Source organism: Nerophis lumbriciformis, linkage group LG21 (assembly GCF_033978685.3).
Source record: "Nerophis lumbriciformis linkage group LG21, RoL_Nlum_v2.1, whole genome shotgun sequence".
Taxonomy (NCBI): domain Eukaryota; kingdom Metazoa; phylum Chordata; class Actinopteri; order Syngnathiformes; family Syngnathidae; genus Nerophis; species Nerophis lumbriciformis.
In genome coordinates this window covers 44258659-44280635 of record NC_084568.2, presented here as the reverse complement: position 1 = coordinate 44280635, position 21977 = coordinate 44258659, and the positions used below count along the sequence as shown (strand labels likewise).

Genomic DNA, 21977 nt, shown 5'->3' with positions numbered 1-21977 from the left:
CAGAATATATAGATGATGTGGTCAATGACAAACATCAAACATCTTGCAGAATATATAGATGATGTGGTCAATGACAAACATCTTGCAGAGTATATGGATGATGTGGTCAATGACAAACATCAAACATCTTGCAGAGTATATGGATGATGTGGTCAATGACAAACATCTTGCAGAGTATATTGATGATGTGGTCAATGACAAACATCAAACATCTTGCAGAGTATATGGATGATGTAGTCAATGACAAACATACGGGTACGGGGGGTGTATATTGTAGCGTCCCGGAAGAGTTAGTGCTGCAAGGGGTTCTGGGTATTTGTTGTGTTGTGTTTATGTTGTGTTACGGTGCAGATGTTCTCCCGAAATGTGTTTGTCATCCTTGTTTGGTGTGGGTTCACAGTGTGCCGCATATTTGTAACAGTGTTAAACTTGTTTATACAGCCACCCTCGGTGTGACCTGTATGGCTGTTGACTGAATTTTTTTCATTATTATTATTATTTTTTTTGCAAATGTATTGAAAAAAATGAACTATGAAATGACAAGTATTCACAGCCTTTGCCATGAAGCTGAAACATGAGCTCAGACACATCCTGTTTCAACTCATCATCCTTCAGATGTTATATACACATCATTGGAGTCCAGACATTAGAAGCTCCCAAACTTTAGTCCCAGTGCATAGTCTTGACAGTGCATAGTCTTGACAGTGCATAGTCTTGACAGTGCATAGTCTTGACAGTGCATAGTCTTTACAGTGCATAGACTTGACAGTGCATAGTCTTGACCGTGCATAGTCTTTACCGTGCATAGTCTTGACAGTGCATAGTCTTGACAGTGCATAGTCTTGACCGTGCATAGTCTTGACAGTGCATAGTCTTGACAGTGCATAGTCTTGACAGTGCATAGTCTTGACAGTGCATAGTCTTGACAGTGCATAGTCTTGACCGTGCATAGTCTTGACCGTGCATAGTCTTGACAGTGCATAGTCTTGACAGTGCATAGTCTTGACAGTGCATAGTCTTTACAGTGCATAGTCTTGACAGTGCATAGTCTTGACAGTGCATAGTCTTGACCGTGCATAGTCTTGACAGTGCATAGTCTTGACAGTGCATATTCTTTACAGTGCATAGTCTTGACAGTGCATAGTCTTGACAGTGCATAGTCTTTATAGTGCATAGTCTTGACAGTGCATATTCTTTACAGTGCATAGTCTTGACAGTGCATAGTCTTGACAGTGCATAGTCTTTACCGTGCATAGTCTTTACAGTGCATAGTCTTGACAGTGCATAGTCTTGACAGTCCATAGTCTTGACAGTGCATAGTCTTTATAGTGCATAGTCTTGACAGTGCATAGTCTTTACAGTGCATAGTCTTGACAGTGCATAGTCTTTAGAGTACATAGTCTTGACAGTGCATAGTCTTTACAGTGCATAGTATTGACAGTGCATAGTCTTTAGAGTACATAGTCTTGACAGTGCATAGTCTTTACAGTGCATAGTCTTGACAGTGCATAGTCTTGACAGTGCATAGTCTTGACAGTGCATAGTCTTTACAGTGCATAGTCTTTACCGTGCATAGTCTTGACAGTGCATAGTCTTGACAGTGCATAGTCTTTACAGTGCATAGTCTTGACAGTGCATAGTCTTTACAGTGCATAGTCTTGACAGTGTATAGTCTTTACAGTGCATAGTCTTGACAGTGCATAGTCTTTAGAGTGCATAGTCTTGACAGTGCATAGTCTTTAGAGTGCATAGTCTTGACAGTGCATAGTCTTTACAGTGCATAGTCTTGACAGTGTATAGTCTTTAGAGTGCATAGTCTTGACAGTGCATAGTCTTGACAGTGTATAGTCTTTACAGTGCATAGTCTTGACAGTGCATAGTCTTTAGAGTGCATAGTCTTGACAGTGCATAGTCTTGACAGTGTATAGTCTTTACAGTGCATAGTCTTGACAGTGTATAGTCTTTACAGTGCATAGTCTTGACAGTGCATAGTCTTTAGAGTGCATAGTCTTGACAGTGCATAGTCTTGACAGTGTATAGTCTTTACAGTGCATAGTCTTGACAGTGCATAGTCTTTAGAGTGCATAGTCTTGACAGTGCATAGTCTTTAGAGTGCATAGTCTTGACAGTGCATAGTCTTGACAGTGCATAGTCTTGACAGTGCATAGTCTTGACAGTGCATAGTCTTTACAGTGCATAGTCTTGACAGTGCATAGTCTTGACAGTGCATAGTCTTGACAGTGCATAGTCTTGACAGTGCATAGTCTTTACAGTGCATAGTCTTGACAGTGCATAGTCTTTAGAGTGCATAGTCTTGACAGTGCATAGTCTTTAGAGTGCATAGTCTTGACAGTGCATAGTCTTGACAGTGCATAGTCTTGACAGTGCATAGTCTTGACAGTGCATAGTCTTGACAGTGCATAGTCTTTAGAGTGCATAGTCTTGACAGTGCATAGTCTTGACAGTGCATAGTCTTGACAGTGCATAGTCTTGACAGTGCATAGTCTTGACAGTGCATAGTCTTGACAGTGCATAGTCTTGACAGTGCATAGTCTTTAGAGTGCATAGTCTTGACAGTGCATAGTCTTGACAGTGCATAGTCTTGACAGTGCATAGTCTTGACAGTGCATAGTCTTTACAGTGCATAGTCTTGACAGTGCATAGTCTTTACAGTGCATAGTCTTGACCAGTGTTGGGACTAACGCGTTACAAAGTAACGCGTTACTGTAACGCCGTTAGTTTCGGCGGTAACTAGTAATCTAACGCGTTATTTTTTATATTCAGTAACTCAGTTACCGTTACTACATGATGCGTTACTGCGTTATTTTACGTTACTTTTTATGTAGTATAAAGTGTGTTTTATCGGAGCGATGCTGTGTCATCGTTCTGATTCTTCTTGTGTCACAAGCCGGAGGAGAGAGAGAGACACGCGCTCTGTGTGGGTGTGTCTGAGTGTGAGTGTGGGTGTGGGAGGGGGGGGGGGGGGGGGGGGGGGGGCTGATCATGTCGGAGCCAGAAGTCGAGTTTGCTAACATGGAGATATTTTCACTACTTTTCTTTTGTCGAGCACAAAGAAAAGAACATTTTAGTTAAATGTAAATTGTGCTTTGGATCAAAGATGCCATCTACTGCCCAAAACAGCAATTCAAATCTGCTGAAACAAGCTACATAGCAACATGCTTCCACGAAGCTAGTAAAGAGAGATAGAGACTCTGATGCCACTTCACCACCACCATTTAAGGATTAACTCTGCCTCTGCCTCATCATTCACCGTTGAAGGTACACACTCTGTCAATCAATGTTCCCTCTAATTGTTCATGTGTGAGCAAATGCAAAAAGTCCCTGAGCATTGAGTGGAGTCCATGTGAGCAACATCACACCTGCACACTGTGGCTACACCAGCAGCACACCTGGCCCAAACCTCACTAAATAACAACTTACATCTCCATCCATCCATCCATTTTATACCGCTTGTCCCTTTCGGGGTTGCTGGAGCCTATCTCAGCTGCATTCGGGCGGAAGGCAGGGTACACCCTGGACAAGTCCCCACCTCATCGCAGGGCCAACACAGATAGACAGACAACATTCTCTTATTATTAGAATCAAATGACAGCAGTCATTTCCATTTCTAATATAAGTGTTTAGGCCCACTTACAATGACAATAACAACAAATATTGTTTTTCATGAACTGTGTACTTGTATTGTTTGTCTGGGTGGAGGTCCTGCTTTGGAAATAGTTTGTACCCCTTTCAGACATTGCATTTAGTTGCCATTAAAACATTCACATGTTGCACAATGAGATGTAAGCAGGGGATCATGTGTACATTCCTGCAACTTCCTGTTTGTAAAAAATATATTTTTATTAGTATTTATTTAATATATTAACAGCATTTAATGATTAATATTTATAAATTAAGATTCCTAATAAATGACACTAGAATAAGCACACATTTGATTGGTAAATCATAGTGTAACGACCTGGAATGACACTTTATGTGTGGTGTTGGAGTTGTCCGACTTTTTGTGTGGCTGTAAACGCATCACTGGCTAAGTGCCATATGTGCATGTGTTGGCGCAAGTGAGAAAGAGCGAGCGGCTGCTGTTGATATAACAGTGATGTGTTTATGACCGACAATAAAGAGTTTTGCTCAGTAAAGTGATGGATGGAATTCATGTCCTCAAAGCGTCTCGACAGACGTTACAATATTTGAACAATGATGACGAAAACGGTTTTCTCTGTCGTGTCGAAAATTGTTATGCGCTTATTTTTTTATTTGATTTTGTGCGTGGCATAGATTTGCCGTGCGCAGAGGACGCTTGAGCAGTGCACAATTGCACAGGCGCGCTCCTGAGAGGGAACGTTGCTGTCAATTCTCTTATATACTCTTTCATTCTAGACTTCTAGAGTGTTTGATTATCACATCACTCTAAATGTATAGACTATAAAGTTCACAAACATAAAGAGGGATGCTAGTGGGCCAGGCCAATCTTTCCTTATCTCTAAACTAAAACTGGGGAAATGTGTCGAGTGTTCTGGGCTTCAGACATGATTTTGTATCAGAATTACTTGAGGAAGAAAATGCCTGGTTAGACTTTGTGTATGTAGTGTGTGCCTTTCTTGCTTTACATCTATGCTGTTATTATGCTGTTTGTTACTTATGTATGTTATGTTGCAGCTATTTCAAATAGTTTTGTCAATTTGTTCTGGCCAGAAACAAATTGGCCTTTGTAACATATCTTTGTCTTTGTGTGTTGTATGTAGAGCACATTGTTTGTGTGTTGTATGTAGAGCACATTGTTTGTGTGTTGTATGTAGAGCACATTGTTTGTGTGTTGTATGTAGAGCACATTGTTTGTGTGTTGTATGTAGAGCACATTGTTTGTGTGTTGTATGTAGAGCACATTGTTTGTGTGTTGTATGTAGACCACATGGCTTAGCAGAGTTGAGTGATGCAAATGCATGTCAAGTTGATCAACACATTGTATTATTGTCCAGTGCAATAACAGTACTAAAATGAAGGCTAAAAGGGCATTAATTGGAGCTTTAAAAAAAAAAGAAGAAAAAAAGAAGTAACTAAATAGTTACTTTTCACAGTAACGCATTACTTTTTGGTGTAAGTAACTGAGTTAGTAACTGAGTTACTTTTGAAATGAAGTAACTAGTAACTATAACTAGTTACTGTTTTTCAGTAACTAACCCAACACTGGTCTTGACAGTGCATAGTCTTTAGAGTGCATAGCAGGGCACAAACCAAGAATGAAGTGGAAAGAAGACAGGAATGAAGCCATACTCCAAAATGAGGTGTGAAAGTAAAAGTATAAGGATGACACACACCCTCTGTGTGGCGTGGTTGAAAGTAAAAGTATAAGGATGACACACACCCTCTGTGTGGCGTGGTTGAAAGTAAAAGTATAAGGATGACACACACCCTCTGTGTGGCGTGGTTGAAAGTAAAAGTATAAGGATGACACACACCCTCTGTGTGGCGTGGTTGAAAGTAAAAGTATAAGGATGACACACACCCTCTGTGTGGCGTGGTTGAGCATTTCCTGCCAGGCCGAGTCAAAGTGGCGACTGTCCTCCTCCAGCAGTCTCTCCTCGGCCAGGGCGATGGTCTCCTTGGCGGCCCGCAGGATCTCCACCGCACGCTGGAACTCCTGGGTGGCCTTCTGGGCTTCAAGCTGGGCCTGCAGACATCAGATGAGTTGGAATCAACACAAACTTTGGGACTCAGGTTCCTCGCTCCAAGTCAAAGGGCCCGTTCTTGTCCTGCTGCCAGACTAAAAGAACTCCGGCTTATTAGTGATTCCCACAGCCCAAAGAAAGTCTGCGGGCTATAGAGCGTTTTCTATTGGGGCTCCAGTACTATGGAATGTTCTAGCAGTAACAATTAGAGATGCTACCTCAGTAGAAGCATTTAAGTCCCATCTTAAAACTCATTTGTATACTCTAGCCTTTAAATAGACCCCCTTTTTAGACCAGTTGATCTGCCGCTTCTTTTCCTTTCTCCTCTGCTCCCCTCTCCTGCGTGGAGGGGGCATACTTGCAAGATATCAGAAAGTGAAATCAGGCCAGACGAGGAGAGAGTCGTAGAAGAGAAGAGGGAATATTCAAGATTGATATATTAAAGAGAGTAGTGGGATTCTCTTCCTTAGATCTGTCTTTGAGCCATGTAGACCACGTCCAGGAAAGCCACAATGCTGGCCACATTTGGGCAAATGTATGCAACAATGGCCAACATTTGATGAAAACTGCTGTCCACACATGCGGCCTTTTACACTTTGCGCCTAGAACAATCCGGATGGTTCTTTTCCTCTTTGGTCCGGAGGACACGACGTCCACAGTTTCCAAAAACAATTTGAAATGTGGACTCGTCAGACCACAGAACACTTTTCCACTTTGTATCAGTCCATCTTAGATGAGCTCAGGCCCAGCGAAGCCGACAGAGTTTCTGGGTGTTGTTGATAAACGGTTTTCGCCTTGCATGGGAGAGTTTTAACTTGCACTTACAGATGTAGCGACCAACTGTAGTTACTGACAGTGGGTTTCTGAAGTGTTCCTGAGCCCATGTGGTGATATCCTTTACACACTGATGTCGCTTGTTGATGCAGTACAGCCTGAGGGATGGAAGGTCACGGGCTTAGCTGCTTACGTGCAGTGATTTCTCCACATTCTCTGAACCCTTTGATGATATTACGGAGCGTAGATGGTGAAATCCCTAAATTCCTTGCAATCGCTGGTTGAGAAAGGTTTTTCTTAAACTGTTCAACATTTTGCTCAGGCATTTGTTGACAAAGTGGTGACCCTCGCCCCATCCTTGTTTGTGAATGACTGAGCATTTCATGGAATCTACTTTTATAGCCAATCATGGCACCCACCTGTTCCCAATTAGCCTGCACACCTGTGGGATGTTCCAAATAAGTGTTTGATGAGCATTCCTCAACTTTATCAGTATTTATTGACACCTTTCACAACTTCTTTGTCACGTGTTGCTGCCATCAAATTCTAAAGTTAATGATTATTTGCACACAAAAAAAAAATGTTTATGAGTTTGAACATCAAATATGTTGTCTTTGTAGCATATTCAACTGAATATGGCTTGAAAAGGATTTGCAAATCATTGTATTCCGTTTATATTTACATCTAACACAATTTTGTAGTTGAATAGCTACAGTTCTAACATGACAGTCACATTTTACAACCACGTGCTAGCTTAGCCTGGAGGCTAACACAAAACAAAAATGGCCATCTCTCACAGCCGCAGCTGACTGATAGTAGGCAGAGCTTCAGACTTTATTGACGTTTTTTGTTTTTGTTTTCAAATCCAAGATGTAGTGAAAATCACCACATTGTGGTGAATGCTGCAGAAGTAGAGGACACACACACACACACACACACACACACACACACACACACACACACACACACACACACACACACACAAGCAGTGTTTTGGCAGACAAAGGAGAGTTTAGGTGAATTCCAACCCCCTCCCTTCCTAAATGTGCTGGAATGCAAGTGACAAAACCATGGAGGTGCAGCTGGCTCTCAGGAGGGGGTGGGGACAATAAATTGTTTACATGTGGGGGGGGGGGGGGGGGGGGCATTGAGGGTTTGAGTTGAACCTTTTTTTTTTTTTTAAGTGGGTCATATTTGAAATATTAATCTTTTTTTTTTATATATATAAATTATGAGCAGACAGCAAGACAGTTTAACCCGAGGGCTTCATCTGCTTTGCTCTAGTTAAACCCTTACACACACACACACACACACACACACACACACACACACACACACACACACACATGCATACATGTCTTGCCTACTTTGTGTGGACCCACGTTTGGTCAGTAGGTTGTGAGGGCCCCCCTTTCCACTATAGCTAGAAGGATGAAAACAATATATCTATCACTAGATGGGAGTAGAGAGTTGCAACCTCACTTCAGAATGCAAAACACACAAAGTAAAAAAAATATTTTACTTCTGTAGTTGTGAGGATCGATCGCTGTTGCTAGGTAGATTTGACCGAACACACACACAGTAATAAGTTCTGTGAGTTGGCCATTTTTAAGGACAGCAAAGGTAACACATGTAAATTAAAAAATAAATCATATCTTACTCATTTCTCAACCTATTTTCATTCCGTTTACATTATTGTATGAATGTACAAAACATGTACGACATATACAAAAGTGCACACACACACACACTTTGATCCTCTCAGGTGCACACCAGTACCGTCAAAAGGCACAAATCTTTGGCAATCCCAAGTTGTCCACAGAAATGTTTGTCAGCCAAAAATAGACAGCAAGGTGTAGAAATCAAGTGCACAATCCTAGTTCTGCTTTTGACAGCTCGCCAATGACGCCAGACTTTCAGATAGGGGACACACGCCACAGCAGAGGACACCACCCCCCCGCCGTTACAAACACACAACTGAGTGTGTGTGTGTGTGTGTGTGTGTACCTGTCTGGTCACTTTGCGTGCTTCCCAGTATGGTTTGGAGTCATCCACAGCACGGCCGATTTTCTTCACCTGCTCGTCTAGCTTGACCGTTGCTTCCACCAGAACCGCACGGAACCGCTGACGAAATTCCTGCAAACACACACACACACACACACACACACACACACGTACACACACATGCAACCATATGTATAAATGAATGCATGGCTGAGTACAGAGGAGCCATGTGAGTCAACACTATCACAGGAGCCATCTGCACCAGGACCATGGCCACCAGGACCCTGACACTACTGAAGTAGATGTAGACTAGAAGGTCATGTATAGTATATAGTAAAATACATATAGTAAATATATATATATATATGGTATAGTATAAAGTAAAATAGATATAGTAAATATATATAGTATAGTATATAGTAAAATACATATAGTAAAAATATATATATATATATATATATATACATATAGTATAGTATAAAGTAAAATAGATATAGTAAATATATATAGTATAGTATAGAGTAAAATAGATATAGTATGTTGTATATATATAATATAGTATATAGTAAAATACACATGGTATATAGTGAATATATATAGTATAGTATACAGTCAAATATATACAGTATATAGTAAATATACAGTGGTGGTGAAAAGTGTACATACATGTGTAAAGAACATCATGTCATGGCTGTCAATCATTTCTACAACTCTTGTTTTTTTGTGATGTAGTGATTGGAGCACATACTTGTTGCTCACAAAAAACATTCATGAAGTTTGCTTCTTTTATGAATTTATTATGAAAATGTGAGGGTGAAAAGTATACATACAGCAATGTTAATATTTGCTTACATGTCCCTTGGCAAGTTGACCTGCAATAAGGCGCTTTTGGTAGCCATCCACAAGCTTCTGCTTGACCACTTGACCACTAAATTGCTGCACTTCAGCTAAATGTGTTGGCATGGTGTTCCTGGGTGTCAAGACTTGGACTATGGTTTGGTTTGTTCTCCCGAGGTGCAAGTGAATTGGACTGGATATGACTTGAAGGTGGGTACATGATTTATTTAAACTATCAAAAAAGGAATAAACGAAAAGCGCGCACAGGGGCGGAGGTACAAACTTGACTAACGAAAACAAAAGACTTGCACGGGGGCAAAAAACTATGAACAACAAAAAAAAACACTAACTGTGGCAATAATAAACAAACTTACTTGGCATGGACATGAAGTGCGCAGAGGTGGAAAGAGTGTGACAGGAGGCATAAATGCGGGGATGTCGTCAGGACGAACAACAGAAAATGAATGAACTTAAATACTATGGACATGATTAGTGAAAGCAGGTGCGTGACTCAAAACATGAAACAGGTGCGTGACGTGACAGGTGAAAACTAATGGTTGCTATGGTGACAAACAAGAGTGCACAATGAGTCCAAACGTGGAACAGGTGAAACTAATGGGTAATCATGCAAACAAGACAAGGGAGTGAAAAGCCGAAACTAAACAAAACATGACTTAAAACAAAACATGATTAGACAGATATGACACTGGGATTGCAGGACTGCTTGTATCGCACATGATATCACACACAAGTAAACACGTGTCAGGACTGCTTGTATCGCACATGATATCACACACAAGTAAACACGCCGCAGGACTGCTTGTATCACACACAAGTAAACACGTGTCAGGACTGCCTGTATCGCACATGATATCACTTGTTTTTTGTGATATGGGACTGATATGAATAGAAGATGGTTACATTTAGGACAATAGAGGAGTGCAGGATGATGAAAATGCTTGAAACACACAACACATTGTTGGACAATTTAGAGAACGCACAATAATGTCAATTCAGCCTTTCAACAAGTGAGTGTAATTCAAGTCATCACTTCAGCCTTTAAGTGGAACACGTGCACTAACACACGCGCTCTCTCTCTCTGTGTGTGTGTGTGTGTGTGTGTGTGTGTGTGTGTGTGTGTGTGTGTGTGTGTGTGTGTGTGTGTGTGTGTGTGTGTGTGTGTGTGTGTGTTTATGCCACAGCCACAGACCATCTGCTGACGTGTGTTCAGTTGGGAAGATCTTTGCCTTTCCAACTAGCGGCATCCTCCTCATACGTCACCTGCCGTCTAACACAAGAACTCAAGGAACGAAGCCTGCCTGTTTCCCTATGACATCATAGTGCTTCCCTATGACATCATACTGTTTCCTTATGACATCATACTGTTTCCCTATGACATCATAGTGCTTCCCTATGACATCATACTGTTTCCTTATGACATCATACTGTTTCCCTATGACATCATAGTGTTTCCCTATGACATCATAGTGTTTCCCTATGACATCATACTGTTTCCTTATGACATCATACTGTTTCCCTATGACATCATACTGTTTCCTTATGACATCATACTGTTTGCCTATGACATCATACTGTTTCCCTATGACATCATACTGTTTCCTTATGACATCATACTGTTTCCCTATGACATCATACTGTTTCCTTATGACATCATACTGTTTCCCTATGACATCATACTGTTTCCCTATGACATCATAGTGTTTCCTTATGACATCATACTGTTTCTTTATGACATCATACTGTTTCCCTATGACATCATAGTGTTTCAATATGACCTCATAGTGTTTCTCTATGACATCATACTGTTTCCCTATGACATCATAGTGTTTCCCTATGACATCATACTGTTTCCATATGACATCATACTGTTCCCCTATGACATCATACTGTTTCTCTATGACAGCATAGTGTTTCCCTATGACATCACAGTGTTTCCATATGACATCATAGTGTTACCCTATGACATCATAGTGTTTCCCTATGACATCATACTGTTTCCATATGACATCATACTGTTCCCCTATGACATCATACTGTTTCTCTATGACATCATAGTGTTTCCCTATGACATCACAGTGTTTCCCTATGACATCATAGTGTTACCCTATGACATCATAGTGTTTCCCTATGACATCATAGTGTTTCAATATGACATCATAGTGTTTCCCTATGACATCATACTGTTTCCCTATGACATCATAGTGTTTCCCTATGACATCATAGTGTTTCAATATGACATCATAGTGTTTCCCTATGACATCATAGTGTTTCCCTATGACATCATACTGTTTCCCTATGACATCATAGTGTTTCCCTATGACATCATACTGTTTCCCTATGACATCATAGTGTTTCCCTATGACATCATAGTGTTTCCCTATGACATCATAGTATGCAGCAACCTGGCTGTAATGAAGCTCATGTTAGATTTACTCCATCAGTTGGAGTTTGTGATCCTGTCAGAGAGAGAGAGTGTGCTCTCTGGAATGTTTGTGATCCTGTCAGAGAGAGAGAGTGTGCTCTCTGGAATGTTTGTGATCCTGTCAGAGAGAGAGAGAGTGCTCTCTGGAATGTTTGTGATCCTGTCAGAGAGAGAGAGTGTGCTCTCTGGAATGTTTGGGCAGCAAGTCTCCAACAGGAATACTAAAAGGCATCCATCTTGGAAGCGTCCTCCTCTGCTATCAGTTTGCTTTGTTTCTAGGAGTGCTTTGGGAGTGACATCGTCCCAAAGATAACAACACAATGTTGAGATGTTTTATTTCAAGAAGAACTAGGAGGACAAAAATGTGCAGGAGTATATCTGCAAAGGCTCGCTGTGTGGAGACTTCTTTGAGACTGCAAATGAATCCTTCCCCATCACAATGTTTCTTTTTAAAATGTTAAATATATACATCATAGATATTTGAAATAAACCTCAAAAACAATGAGACCTTTCAATCAAGGTGTGATGCTACCAATTCCAGTGAGTGATATCAACTGATACCAATATCGACACACGTCACATGCATTGACTGACATTTTGTTGCATGTATTTACTGTACGTCTTCAACACAACAACTTCCTGATCATGAAATGTTTTGATCAAAACAACATCGTCACTATGACTTTCTACTGCTCTTTTATACATGAAATGTTTTGATCAAAACAACATCGTCAGTATGACTTTCTACTGCTCTTTTATACATGAAATGTTTTGATCAAAACAACATCGTCACTATGACTTTCTACTGCTCTTTTATACATGAAATGTTTTGATCAAAACAACATCGTCAGTATGACTTTCTACTGCTCTTTTATACATGAAATGTTTTGATCAAAACAACATCGTCAGTGTGACTTTCTACTGCTCTTTTATACATGAAATGTTTTGATCAAAACAACATCGTCACTATGACTTTCTACTGCTCTTTTATACATGAAATGTTTTGATCAAAACAACATCGTCAGTATGACTTTCTACTGCTCTTTTATACATGAAATGTTTTGATCAAAACAACATCGTCACTATGACTTTCTACTGCTCTTTTATACATGAAATGTTTTGATCAAAACAACATCGTCACTATGACTTTCTACTGCTCTTTTATACATGAAATGTTTTGATTAAAACAACATCGTCAGTATGACTTTCTACTGCTCTTTTATACATGAAATGTTTTGATCAAAACAACATCGTCACTATGACTTTCTACTGCTCTTTTATACATGAAATGTTTTGATCAAAACAACATCGTCACTATGACTTTCTACTGCTCTGTTGGACTCACTAGAAATGAACACAAAATGATTGGAAAATAAAATATCAACTTAATCCCAATATACAGTGATACTGCCCTTGCAATTGACACCACCAATGTGATGCACCCTGTGGTGAACTGACTGTGCCAATTGTCTTATTAATATAATAACTGCTGCCATCTACACTTCTGAAAGGCTTATTTCTTGTGTTGTTTCCAGCTGGCTCGGCTTCACTATTAGCACGCCTGCTACTAGCTTGCTCTCGGTGTGTTTAACCTCGTCCTCCAGTGATAACGCTACTTCACAAAAGCAGTTTTTTTGCCCCAATGAAGGTGATTACTATGAATCACCTAAATAAATTCAGTATTAGCCGGAGAGGACGGTTGTTTCTGATGGACATTGAAAGGCATTAATCGGCCGTGGCGATCACATACTTTTCCATAAAGTCAGCATACACCGGCGGGGAAATAAAGACTGAAGTATTTCTTTGTCGACATGGGAGCATGCCGGGTTGGTCAAACAAAGAGCAATGAGAGCAGAGAGGGAGGAGACTTGCTGGCAACAGATACCAGAATGCCCACATAGGTACGCCCGCCAATCTGTGATGTCACAAATGACCCAACATGGGAAGAAAAAGACTGCAGCGTCCAAAACTTTAAAAAAAAACGTTTCAAAGATGTTAAAAAATGTGAAGATGCGGATAATGGGAGTCACCGTTGTATCCTTCAAAGTCCTCTATCACCGTTGTGGAGGGGGGCGTGGCCTGCGGGCCTGCGGGCCTGCAAGTCAGCGACAGGTGCGTGGATGGCCCAGGTAGGTCTTGTTATCTAATCACCTGTCGCCCTGTATAAGCAGCAGAAAGGTGGTGGCAGCTGGAGCGCGAGCGAGAGCGAGAGTACGGACTCACAGCGAGAGAGAGACAAACAGACAATTGCTGGAAAGCAACCTGAGAACATTAATTAAAAATAAAACTGTATTGTAACCCTGAAACAGACTCTCATGTCAGTGCTTGATGGTCCGAAGAACCCACTGGAGGGCAAACTACACAACCGTTTTATAGACACACTGCAAGTGTATATATATAATGTAGTAACAGACACCTTCATAACAATATGTAATATGTACAATATACACACTGCAAGTATATATATAATGTAGTAACAGACACCTTCATAACAATATGTAATATGTACAATATACACACTGCAAGTATATATATATAATGTAGGAACATACATATTCATTATAATATGTAATATGTACAATATACACACTGCAAGTATATATATCATGTAGTAACAGAAACCTTCATAACAATATGTAATATGTACAATATACACACTGCAAGTATATATATAATGTAGTAACATAAACCTTCATAACAATATGTAATATGTACAATATACACACTGCAAGTATATATATCATGTAGTAACAGACACCTTCATAACAATATGTAATATGTACAATATACACACTGCAAGTATATATATATATAATGTAGTAACAGACACCTTCATAACAATATGTAATATGTACAATATACACACTGCAAGTATATATATAATGTAGTAACAGACACCTTCATAACAATATGTAATATGTACAATAAACACACTGCAAGTATATATATAATGTAGTAACAGACACCTTCATAACAATATGTAATATGTACAATATACACACTGCAAGTATATATATATAATGTAGTAACAGACACCTTCATAACAATATGTAATATGTACAATATACACACTGCAAGTATATATATAATGTAGTAACAGACACCTTCATAACAATATGTAATATGTACAATATACACACTGCAAGTATATATATAATGTAGTAACAGACACCTTCATAACAATATGTAATATGTACAATAAACACACTGCAAGTATATATATATAATGTAGTAACAGACACCTTCATAACAATATGTAATATGTACAATATACACACTGCAAGTATATCTATATAATGTAGTAACAGACACCTTCATAACAATATGTAATATGTACAATATACACACTGCAAGTATATATATAATGTAGTAACAGACACCTTCATAACAATATGTAATATGTACAATATACACACTGCAAGTATATATATAATGTAGTAACAGACACCTTCATAACAATATGTAATATGTACAATATACACACTGCAAGTATATATATAATGTAGAAACAGACACCTTCATAACAATATGTAATATGTACAATATACACACTGCAAGTATATGTATAATGTAGTAACAGACACCTTCATAACAATATGTAATATGTACAATAAACACACTGCAAGTATATATATATAATGTAGTAACAGACACCTTCATAACAATATGTAATATGTACAATATACACACTGCAAGTATATCTATATAATGTAGTAACAGACACCTTCATAACAATATGTAATATGTACAATATACACACTGCAAGTATATATATAATGTAGTAACAGACACCTTCATAACAATATGTAATATGTACAATATACACACTGCAAGTATATATATAATGTAGAAACAGACACCTTCATAACAATATGTAATATGTACAATATACACACTGCAAGTATATGTATAATGTAGTAACAGACACCTTCATAACAATATGTAATATGTACAATAAACACACTGCAAGTATATATATATAATGTAGTAACAGACACCTTCATAACAATATGTAATATGTACAATATACACACTGCAAGTATATCTATATAATGTAGTAACAGACACCTTCATAACAATATGTAATATGTACAATATACACACTGCAAGTATATATATAATGTAGTAACAGACACCTTCATAACAATATGTAATATGTACAATATACACACTGTAAGTATATATATATAATGTAGTAACATACACCTTCATAACAATATGTAATATGTACAATATACACACTGCAAGTATATATATAATGTAGTAACAGACACCTTCATAACAATGTGTAATATGTACAATATACACACTGCAAGTATATATATAATGTAGTAACAGACACCTTCATAACAATGTGTAATATGTACAATATACACACTGCAAGTATATATATAATGTAGTAACAGACACCTTCATAACAATATGTAATATGTACAATATACACACTGCAAGTATATATATAATGTAGTAACAGACACCTTCATAACAATATGTAATATGTACAATATACACACTGCAAGTATATATATAATGTAGTAACAGACACCTTCATAACAATATGTAATATGTACAATATACACACTGCAAGTATATATATAATGTAGTAACAGACACCTTCATAACAATATGTAATATGTACAATATACACACTGCAAGTATATATATATATATATAATGTAGTAACATACACCTTCATAACAATATGTAATATGTACAATATACACACTGCAAGTATATATATAATGTAGTAACAGACACCTTCATAACAATATGTAATATGTACAATATAGACACTGCAAGTATATATATAATGTAGTAACAGACACCTTCATAACAATGTGTAATATGTACAATATACACACTGCAAGTATATATATAATGTAGTAACAGACACCTTCATAACAATATGTAATATGTACAATATAGACACTGCAAGTATATATATAATGTAGTAACAGACACCTTCATAACAATATGTAATATGTACAATATACACACTGCAAGTATATCTATATAATGTAGTAACAGACACCTTCATAACAATATGTAATATGTACAATATACACACTGCAAGAATATATATAATGTAGTAACAGACACCTTCATAACAATATGTAATATGTACAATATACACACTGCAAGTATATATATATAATGTAGTAACATACACCTTCATAACAATATGTAATATGTACAATATACACACTGCAAGTATATATATAATGTAGTAACAGACACCTTCATAACAATGTGTAATATGTACAATATACACACTGCAAGTATATATATAATGTAGTAACAGACACCTTCATAACAATGTGTAATATGTACAATATACACACTGCAAGTATATATATAATGTAGTAACAGACACCTTCATAACAATATGTAATATGTACAATATACACACTGCAAGTATATATATAATGTAGTAACAGACACCTTCATAACAATATGTAATATGTACAATATACACACTGCAAGTATATATATAATGTAGTAACAGACACCTTCATAACAATATGTAATATGTACAATATACACACTGCAAGTATATATATAATGTAGTAACAGACACCTTCATAACAATATGTAATATGTACAATATAGACACTGCAAGTATATATATAATGTAGTAACAGACACCTTCATAACAATGTGTAATATGTACAATAAAATGTAATATGTACCTCCAGTTCTGTCTCCAAGCGGTTGATGTCATCTGTGGACTGGTTCAACTTCTCCAGTTCTCCCTGTTTGCAGGAAACATTTGGATGAAGGTTCAAAATGAGCGTGGAACCTTCCGTCTGTCTGCAGTTTGACTTTTGCAAGATTTTCATATTAATGTCATTTCCAAAATGGCTCACTTGAATTCTTGGGTCCACCTCCTCTTCTTCCTCAGCGAGCTGAGATTCTTCCCCAGACGTAGCCCCATTTAGCAGAGGCTCCATTGTCAGGGAAGACTTTAGGGGGAGAACAATCCAAAGTGTCCAGCAAAGACGCACCCTAGTGGGGGTGTCCAGCAAAGATGCACCCTCTCCAAGTTCTAGTGGGGGTGTCCAGTAAAGATGCACCCTCTCCAAGTTCTAGTGGGGGTGTCCAGTAAAGATGCACCCTCTCCAAGTTCTAGTGGGGGTGTCCAGCAAGGATGCACCCTAGTGGGGGGTGTCCAGTAAAGACGCACCCTCTCCAAGTTCTAGTGGGGGGTGTCCTAGTGGGGGTGTCCAGCAAAGATGCACCCTAGTGGGGGTGTCCGGCAGAGATGCACCCTCTCCAAGTTCTAGTGGGGGTGTCCAGCAAAGATACACCCGAGTGGGGGTGTCCAGCAAAGATGCACCCTCTCCAAGTTCTAGTGGGGGTGTCCAGTTCTAGTGGGGGTGTCCAGCAAAGACGCACCCTCTCCAAGTTCTAAAGCCACATGTCAGGTTTCCCTGCACGCGTCCAAGGTCTCTGAGGCTCTGCAGGGTCCTGGACGCCAGCTTGGCCGCGGGCAGCCGACAGATCACAACCTCAGGGCACTGAAGTAGGAGAGCAAGTAGGGTTAGGTTAGTGGCTGTGTGGTGCGCAGGGACACCACTTCCGGTGCTTGCCTTCAAAATAAAATCCCTGCCTATTAGAAGTTGGGCACATTCAATCAGAGGTGGAAAGAATAAGACCTTACAGTAATATGACTCAATCAGAGGTGGAAAGAATAAGACCTTACAGTAATTTGACTCAATCACAGGTGGAAAGAATAAGACCTTACAGTAATATGACTCAATCACAGGTGGAAAGAATAAGACCTTACAGTAATTTGACTCAATCAAAAGTAAAAAGATGCCATCCACAAAATGACTTGAGTAAATATTTTGTGAAAAAAAAAAAATGGAGTAACTTCTGATTTATTAGAAGTTGTTTTTAATGGTACTTGCATTACAAGCGTAGTTGCTGTGTGTGTGTGTGTGTGTGTGTGTGTGTGTGTGTGTGTGTGTGTGTGTGTGTGTGTGTGTGTGTGTGTGTGTGTGGTAGAAAAGATGCACATTTTACAGTCACTTATAACTTCATGAAAGAAGCCAAATAATGAAATGAGCAAGCTGTGAAATGTGCAATATTTCCATGATGAAAGAACCCAGACGCAGCTATTGCACATTTCTAAACATAAAAGTGTAGAAATGTAGTGGAAACATTGCACAGTTACGAGGTTTATTGAATAAGTCCAGATGAATGCAGACTCTTAAAGTGATGCATTGTACAGTTTTGATGGAATATAAAGGTCTTTTAAAAGTATCTTTTCTTGCTAAATGGATTCATTCTTTGCATTTTGACCGAAAGAAATATGTACTTCATATCTTTTCAACTTGAATATTATCCAATGATGCAACACATTGTCGCCTATTTTTATTTTGAAAACTGTAGTAGCCAATGACTTTTTACAGGATGTAGTTTGAACTGACTTGGTGGAACAGAGTCATGTGACACAAGTCTCTCCAAGCAGGAATGAAGAAATGATCAATAAATAAATACATGTAGGGAGTAACATTCTTCACCAACATACTCAAGTAAAAAGTCAAACTACTCAAGTACAATTTATAGGACAAGTTACAAAGTAAATGTAACTGAGTAAATGTGTTGCATGTCTGCATAAAACTGTATTCTTCGAGGGTGCAAGACTTGACTAGATCAATTACTTTTCAGCCGAAAACAAATACGTACATGTTGTTGTTTACTTGACTGAAATAAAAGCATCAAACTAAAATAGACATCTTTGAACGAGGACTTCCAATAACTAACTTCCGGTTTGGTTGGCGTTCTGATGCAACTTGACTCAAGCAGTCATGCTGGACTTCAGGCGCCCCCTGCTGGTGGAAGATCCACAGTGCAGGACACGGATAAAGACGGGAGGATAGACTTTAGGCGCCCCCTGCTGGTGGAAGATCCACAGTGCAGGACACGGATAAGGACATGAGGATAGACTTTAGGCGCCCCCTGCTGGTGGAAGATCCACAGTGCAGGACACGGATAAAGACGGGAGGATAGACCTTAGGCGCCCCCTGCTGGTGGAAGATCCACAGTGCAGGACACGGATAAAGACGGGAGGATAGACTTTAGGCGCCCCCTGCTGGTGGAAGATCCACAGTGCAGGACACGGATAAGGACATGAGGATAGACTTTAGGCGCCCCCTGCTGGTGGAAGATCCACAGTGCAGGACACGGATAAAGACGGGAGGATAGACTTTAGGCGCCCCCTGCTGGTGGAAGATCCACAGTGCAGGACACGGATAAGGACATGAGGATAGACTTTAGGCGCCCCCTGCTGGTGGAAGATCCACAGTGCAGGACACGGATAAGGACATGAGGATAGACTCAGGCGCCCCCTGCTGGTGGAAGATCCACAGTGCAGGACACGGACAAGGACAGAAGGATAGACTTTAGGCGCCCCCTGCTGGTGGAAGATCCACATTGCAGGACACGGATAAGGACATGAGGATAGACTTTAGGCGCCCCCTGCTGGTGGAAGATCCACATTGCAGGACACGGATAAGGACATGAGGATAGACTTCAGGCGCCCCCTGCTGGTGGAAGATCCACAGTGCAGGACACGGATAAAGACGGGAGGATAGACTTTAGGCGCCCCCTGCTGGTGGAAGATCCACAGTGCAGGACACGGATAAGGACATGAGGATAGACTTTAGGCGCCCCCTGCTGGTGGAAGATCCACAGTGCAGGACACGGATAAGGACATGAGGATAGACTCAGGCGCCCCCTGCTGGTGGAAGATCCACAGTGCAGGACACGGACAAGGACAGAAGGATAGACTTTAGGCGCCCCCTGCTGGTGGAAGATCCACAGTGCAGGACACGGATAAAGACGGGAGGATAGACTTTAGGCGCCCCCTGCTGGTGGAAGATCCACAGTGCAGGACACGGATAAGGACGGGAGGATAGACAACAATTGACCCCCAAGATACAAATACTCCGCAAAAAATACGGTTTAAAAAAACCAGATGGAATATAATATAAATATTAGGTAATGCATCTACATATATATATCAAATTATTTTTTGATTGAGACTTGTATTAGTAGATTGCACAGTACAGTACATATTCCCTACAATTGACCACTAATACGTTTTTACACTTGTTTAAGTCGGGGTCCACTTAAATCAATTCCATCCATTTTCTACCGCTTGTCCCTTTTGGGGTGGCGGGGAAGTGCTGGAGCCTATCTCAGCTGGACACGGGTGGAAGGCGGTGTACACCCTGGACAAGTCACCACCTCATCACAGATGTACAACATTCACACACGAGGGATCATTTAGTGTTGCCAATCACCCTATCAGGTGGGAGGGGCCTATCCCCAGGTGCATGTCTTTGGAGGTGGGAGGGGCCTATCCCCAGGTGCATGTCTTTGGAGGTGGGAGGGGCCTATCCCCAGGTGCATGTCTTTGGAGGTGGGAGTACCCAGAATATATATGTATATGTATATATCAATATGTATGTATGTATGTATGTGTATATATATATATATATATATATATATATATATATATATATATATATATATATATATATTCATAGTCAACTTAAATACTGTTATAAATGTGGTGTGTAAAAGCATGCTTGATGTTTATGCTATAGAGAAGTTATGTGTAATAAGTTGAGGTAAATAAAAGAGGTGCATGATGTAATAAACAGCATGATGCAACACACTACCTGGCAAGATCAACAAAACATTCCTTACATCAAGTATTTGTACACAATATAGAAGTGATTGTCAATGTGGAGAAAATGAAGAAACAAGTTTGAATATACGTGGAGATGCAACATTAAAGTAGGGTTAGGAGGAGGAGAGATGCAGCATTAAACTACGAGGAGGAGGAGGAGAGATGCAGCATTAAACTAGGAGGAGGAGGAGGAGAGATGCAGCATTAAACTAGGAGGAGGAGGAGGAGAGATGCAGCATTAAACTAGGAGGAGGAGGAGAGATGCAGCATTAAAGTAGGAGGAGGAGGAGGAGGAGGAGGAGGGATGCAGCATTAAACTAGGAGGAGGAGGAGAGATGCAGCATTAAACTAGGAGGAGGAGGAGGAGAGATGCAGCATTAAACTAGGAGGAGGAGGAGAGATGCAGCATTAAAGTAGGAGGAGGAGGAGGAGGAGGAGGAGAGATGCAGCATTAAAGTAGGAGGAGGAGGAGAGATGCAGCATTAAACTAGGAGGAGGAGGAGGAGGAGGAGGAGGAGGAGGAGGAGGA

The 21977-nt window shown here is 39.7% G+C and overlaps 1 protein-coding gene across 1 annotated transcript in view; it reads right to left on the bottom strand.

The window, feature by feature from the left end:
• LOC133620764 (SH3 domain-binding protein 5-like) overlaps window positions 1-18254 on the bottom strand; it is a 34690-nt gene extending 16436 nt beyond the window's left edge. The window contains exons 1-4 of the mRNA XM_072915655.1: window positions 17613-18254; window positions 17436-17498; window positions 8469-8597; window positions 5525-5689 (exon numbers count right to left, since the gene is read on the bottom strand). Of these exons, the coding sequence (XP_072771756.1) occupies window positions 5525-5689; window positions 8469-8597; window positions 17436-17498; window positions 17613-17696 (441 nt within the window). The 5' untranslated portion in view covers window positions 17697-18254. The remainder of the gene's footprint in view (window positions 1-5524; window positions 5690-8468; window positions 8598-17435; window positions 17499-17612) is intronic.
• Window positions 18255-21977: the final 3723 nt, after the last annotated feature.